Here is a 6,379-nt window from a genome sequence, read left to right on the forward strand (position 1 = left end):
TATCGCTTTAACAAAAAAAATCTTTTTTTTCAATCAAGATGCTATAATTTATGTAATAATTAATAAATTACTTCTTAATTTTTATAATAAAATAATAATCAATTAAAATATTTTAAAAATTATTTTATTACCTATTTGAATAACTAACTTTTTTAATATATTCAGTTATTCCAAGATAAATGTTCATTAATATTACTCAATTAATACATAAAATAACTTTTCTCATTAAGCAATACAAAAATAATGCTTTAAACTCTCAAACTAAAAATTAAAATATTTTTAATGAATTTATAATTTTATTTTTTAATTTTTTATAAATATTTATATAATATATTATCTATGCAATCATATAATTAAATAAATAAAACTAACCAAAGCATCGCACTAGTCATAAAATAAATTTAAAAATACTATGTAAAATCTAAAATAATATAAAATATATCCAAATTCACTTTAGTACGAAATGATTTGAAACCATGCTAAAAGGTATTTGTTTATTATATATTAATATTAACTTACATTCTTTAATAGATATTAATATAATTATATAATATACATTCTAACTGCCAATAAAATAGGCGTTCATATGGTATGGTATGTATGCTGGTAAAACTTTGAAAGTTTTAAGTTTTAGAAGATTTAGATGTGTAATATACTTATTAGATTAATTAAATAGATAGGATTTGGGATTAATAGTAGATTAAAAATTAAAAGAAATACATTCTAACTTACATTTTTTCACAATTAATCACTTATATTTATTTAATATATCTATACTACACTAGATTAAAAGAGTCCCCTAAGGATTCTTCATGTGACACTTATTCAATGCTGTTAAATTATCATTGTAACCTTATTCATTGTTTCCATTTTTAATTATTTTACTTTATTTGTATGTTTTATTTTGTTTTGTTTTTATTTAATTATTTTGTACTTTTAAATTTAGTTTAATTTGTTACTTATTTAAATTTTAAATTAAGATAGATTTTGATTAGTTAAAAAATAATAATTCTTTAAATTGAAAAAATATAATAAAATTTTGAAAATAAATAAAAATATTCTAATGATGAAATTTTAATAATAATAATGGTTGCTTTTCTAAGAAAAGTCTATACAAGATTTTTTTTTAAATTTTGCCCAAACTAAAGAAAATTTTAGAAAAAAAATTCAATAATGATAATTGATATTAATTTTTGAGCCAAAAATAAAATATATTAAAATTTTGATTATTTCAAGGATGATAAAATTTTGAAAATAAATAAAATTATTTTAAAGATGAAATTCATAAAAATCACAAATAATTGATTTTTTAAGAAAATTTTATATAAAAGGTTTTTTAAAATTTGATCCAAATGATGAAAAATTTTAAATAAAGCTTTAATAATGATAATTAACATTTATTTTTAGGCAATAATTAAATAAAAGTGAGAAATTGATAAAAATAATAAAATAAATTTTAGAATTAATATTTAGACTTTTTTAAAAAAATAATAAATTTGATAATGAAATTCTTAAAAATCATGAATGATAATTTTTTAAGTTTTTAAGTTAGAAAATATTTCTAAATGTGATTCATATGGTAAAAATTTTCATTAAATAGAATGATAAAATAATTTAATTAACCCACAAGTAGTGGGGCATAAATATAAAATATATATAAATAATTATCGAGTTATATCTGAATCTTTAATCTAAACTCATTTAATAAAATAACTATTGGGTCATATATGAGTCTTTAATTTAAATTTATTTTACAAAATGTCTTTAATTTATGTTCAACCCATTTAATTGATTTGATATTTGTATTCAAATTTTTTAAAAAAGTTTAAGTATAATTTTGGGTGAGCAACCCTTAAACAAGTCTAATTCAATCCAAAACCTTAGGAATCTACTTAAAATCAAATATATATATATATATAAATTCACTTATACCAATGTAATTTTTATAATTTTTTGAATTATTTAATCAAAATTACTAAATTTAAAAATATTATTTTGATTCATAAATTTAATTTCAAATAAATCATAGATTTAATTTTGATGTAAAAATTTAAAAAAATTTAAAATTATATTAGTGTAAGGAAATTCTTTCTCACGATTCTATGTGCATATATTAAAAATAAAAAAATCACTTAAATAAAATATTTTTTCCCAAGCAATAGCAAATGGTTTAAATGGACCCACATGTAAGTTTGAAGTCTGTGTGTATCCGAGTGTATCATCCGGCAAGTAATTGGAGTGTTGAAGGAGAATCGGAGCTTTGCATTGGTTTGGTGAATATGATGATGATGAATTTTTGGAGAATCGCTTCTGTTCCGTCCTCTTCGGCCATTGATCTTCTTCAACATTTGGAATTGAGTAACCCCAAATCTGTCAATTCTCTTCCCTTTTCTTTGTTGAATTGCTTTTCTGCTTTAAATAGGGAAAGGTCTCTCTTCTATTTTCAAAAATCTTACTTCTTTACCACCCCTTCCAAGAAATCCAAGTATGTGTTTGATAAAATTGATGATGCCTTGGCTTTGTTCGATCACATGCTTCATACCCATCCTCGACCTTGTATTGTTGAATTTAGTAAATTATTATCAGCCATTGTTAGAATGAAGCATTATGAAATTGGTGTTTCTCTGTTGAGACAAATGGAATTACTAGAAATTCATCACAGTGTTTATACTCTCAACATCTTGGTTAATTGTTTTTGCCGCTTGCATCGAATGGATTTTGGGTTTTCTGTTTTGGGGAAAATGTTGAAGCTGGGCATTCAACCTAATGTTATAACATTCTCCACTTTGATCAATGGCCTTTGCATTAGAGGTAAAGTAGCTCAAGCTGTGAGGTTGTTTGATGACGTTGTCACTCGAGAAGGGTATCAGCCTGATTTAATTACTTATAATATGATAGTGAACGGTCTTTGTAAAGTAGGAGAAGCTACTTGTGCTATTAGATTGCTAAGGACTATGGCAGAAAGAGGTTGCGCACCGGACACCATAACATACACTACCTTAATCAACAGCCTTTGTAAGGACAAGAATGTAACTGAGGCTTTGAAGCTTTTCTCTGAAATGAGAGGTAAAGGAATTCCACCTGATGTAGTCACTTATAATTCTTTAATTCATGCCATGTGTAATTCATGTCAGTGGAAGGAAGCTACAGCATTATTCAAAGAAATGGTGGCTAGCAATTGCAAACCCAATGTGATCACATATGGTATTGTGGTTGATGCACTTTGTAAACAGGGTAGGGTTTTAGAGGCTCAAGATATTCTTGAGAGAATGATTCAACAAGGTATTGAGCCTGATATAGTTATATATAATTCATTGATGGATGGATATTGTTTACAAGGTGAAATGGATGAGGCTAGAAAATTATTCAATTCAATAACTTATAAGGGTTGTGAACCTAGTGTAGTCAGTTACAGTATCATTATTAATGGATATTGTAAGGCTAAAAGGATAGATGAGGCAGTGGAGCTTTTTCATGAAATGACTCGAAATGGATTAGTCCCTGATGTTGTTACTTATGGCACTCTTATAGATGGCATGTCACATATTGGCAGACTTGCAACTGCACAAGAAATTTTTGAAGAAATGTGCGCTTATGGCCTAGCACCAAATGCGATCACTTACTCTTCCTTGTTGTATGGCTTATGCAAGCATGGTCATATTCATGAGGCATTGGGATTCTTTCATGCAATGCAGAACAGTGGGTTAGAACCTGATGTTGTCCACTATAATATCTTAATTGATGGCTTGTGTCTAGTTGGGCAACTTAAAGTTGCTAGGAAATTATTTCATGCACTCACAGTCAAAGGGGTACAGCCCACTGTTTACACATATAGTACAATGATCAAAGGACTTTGTAGAGAAGGGCTGCTGAATGAAGCATATGAATTGTTTAGGAGAATGGAAGTGGATGGTTGCATGCAAAATAGTTGCTCTTATAATACCATGATCAAAGGATGTCTTCATAACAATGACACATCGAGGGCAATACAAATTCTTCATGAAATGGTTAAGAAAGGATTTTCTACGGATGCATCCACAGCAGCCATGGTAGTGGATCTATTGTCTAGTGATTCAACAGGTGAATCTTTTTGTGCACTAGTTCAGAAATTGTGAAGGCTATCAAAGTGTTAATATGAGTGATCTCTTCTCAATCAACATTGCTGCAGTAAATCTAGACACAATTTATAATGTGTACCTGCTAGTAAATATTCTAAGCAGTCCTAAACTGGATAGTTCATATTTATAAAGTTAAACCACCAAATAATGGTGGGGAGAGTTTCTGCTTCCAACTATTGGCAGATCTTGAAATGGACATAGTAGTTATAATTGTGCTCAAGTCTTGGAATCATAGATTTTAAGCTATAGCAACAAATGATATTTATTGAGACTGATATGGTGACAATGTTCAAGGCTATTTTTTCTTTTTCAGATCTGTGGAACCCCATTTTCCAGATTTGATAAATTCGCATCCCTTTTCTTTTCTTTTTTTTTTTGTTATTTAAGCATCATATCAGTGATAGACTGTCATTCAGATCCTTGGTTGTTTACCAAGTTGTAACTGACTTTCTATGACAGGTCAAGAAAGAATTTGAACCTATTAAATTAAATTTTTATTAAAATCTGAATGATTTGGATTTAAGTTTTTTAACTCTAAAATTTTGTCACGTCCTAATTTTGGATTTAACTCTCTCTATCTCACGCAGTTACTGTGTGTATGTATGGTGTGGAAAGCATAAGAGTGGTTGATGATCATCAGTGGTTTACTTTAAATATTGAAAACTGATGCTTTTGCCGTTATAGATCTCTGATTCGTTTTTCAGTAGTTTCATCCCTGATCACCATGCCGATTCCGCATCAACCTTCCTCTGGTGCTTTCCATCGAGCCACCTATCCCATAGAGTTAATTGTAGTGCTTACCTTGGCTCTTTTATAGTCTTCCAGATATTTGGCAATAAAGGCAGTTGTTTCCTCTGCTTTCCTGCTTACATTGCTCTTAACTGCTTGGTTCCTGCTACACCAAATCGCCAAACAAGCTACCAATGCAACTTGCTTGTTTCCCTGCTCAACTTTCCTAGATACATTGGACAGCCATCCCTTTTCAGCTTCATGTTCAGCACATTTCCAGGCATCATCCACATTGACAGCATCCCCATACTTCCCTTGCTACATTACAGCCTTTGAGGCATGCTTGTCAAAACTTGTCGTCTGCTTGTCCATCTTCCTGTTCCGTTGCAGTTGTAGCAGCAGAATATATCTAATTCAATGATATTTCGAGCCATCCACATGCTTCTTCATGTAAATGATGAATTTGTACCCAACGCTGCTTCCAGAAAAAGAGGAGTTAGAAAAACCAATAAGTTTAGTTTTTTCAACAAGTGCCACTGTCAGTATCAAATTTGAATTTCACAAACGGAGTTAAGAAAAAGACATATGTCCTTTAAAGTGTATTTAAAAAAAAATCTAATTAAATAAATAAAACATGTGTTACCATCTTAATTCCACCCATGTGATAAAAATTTTACATTGATAGTATATCAAATACTAATTCTTAAAATATTACTATAAATAATAATTTAATTAATCTTAAAAATTATTTTAACACTCTTAAGTAAAACCCTTTATTATTATTTATAATAGAATTAAAAAATTAAAAAATTGAGTTACCCTTTATTATTATTTATAATAAAATAAAAAAAATAAAAAAAATTGAGCTGTGTGAATTTATAAATGGGAAATACTATAAAGCATAAAGGAAAGGAATAGACTATAATTTTTTTACTCAACCACCTTTGAATTAACAGAAAAAAAAAACGTAGACAAGAGATATAGCAAATACTCATATCATAAATTAAAATAAATAAATAAGTGCCCCAAGAATGAAATAATTTTTTTGTAAATATCTCTTGTTACACAATAAATTGAACAAGAATAAGAATAAAGAATACATTTTGAATGAATCAATTTCGTAAAAGCAGCAACAACATTATAGAATTATTGAAGAATTAATTAAGACAAGCCCCAACATGTTAACAGTCCCAAACATTTCTGATTGAATACTTGTAAGAAAAATTCTGGGCTGCACAAGCAATCAAAAAATACCTTCCTTCCACAATTATAGAGAAGGAGGCTCAATGAAATAGGAAGGTTGAGGTTAATGCCTGAGACATTAGCTCTGATGGCAGTGCAGAGGCAAACAGCAACTTCAACATCGGCCAACCTTTGGATCAGGCTGCATCATGGTTTGGTTGGCACATTGCCAAGTCAACATTCACCAAACCACCCAGCAGATTAGCACACACACCAAGGTGCAGGGGATTACAACAACCGGACTAGCCCTGATTGTTATTGCCACTAACGTCACGGAACATGGCTTCAGA

The 6,379-nt window shown here is 29.0% G+C and overlaps 1 protein-coding gene across 2 annotated transcripts; it reads left to right on the forward strand.

Moving 5' to 3' along the window:
• The first annotated feature begins 2,179 nt into the window (after positions 1-2,179).
• On the forward strand, positions 2,180-4,338 carry LOC111313598 (uncharacterized). 2 transcript variants are annotated; one of them, XM_089753107.1, is made up of 2 exons: positions 2,180-3,066; positions 3,532-4,338. In XM_089753107.1, the coding sequence occupies exons 1-2, from the start codon at positions 2,280-2,282 to the stop codon at positions 4,113-4,115; spliced, it is 1,371 nt and encodes a 456-aa protein (XP_089609233.1). In that variant the 5' UTR covers positions 2,180-2,279; the 3' UTR covers positions 4,116-4,338. The 2 variants fall into 2 exon arrangements, with proteins under 2 accessions (XP_089609233.1, XP_022770007.2); XM_022914272.2 differs by having other exon boundaries at positions 2,181-4,338.
• The last annotated feature ends 2,041 nt before the right edge of the window (positions 4,339-6,379 follow it).

The sequence above is a fragment of the Durio zibethinus genome, chromosome 23, assembly GCF_047325235.1.
Source record: "Durio zibethinus cultivar Kanyao isolate XHJ-2024 chromosome 23, ASM4732523v1, whole genome shotgun sequence".
In the NCBI taxonomy this organism is placed as follows: Eukaryota; Viridiplantae; Streptophyta; class Magnoliopsida; order Malvales; family Malvaceae; genus Durio; species Durio zibethinus.

What these genes read in the sequence shown, in the direction of transcription:
- LOC111313598 (XM_022914272.2), top strand. Translation starts at nt 2,280, where the DNA reads ATGATGATGATGAATTTTTGGAGAATCGCTTCTGTTCCGTCCTCTTCG.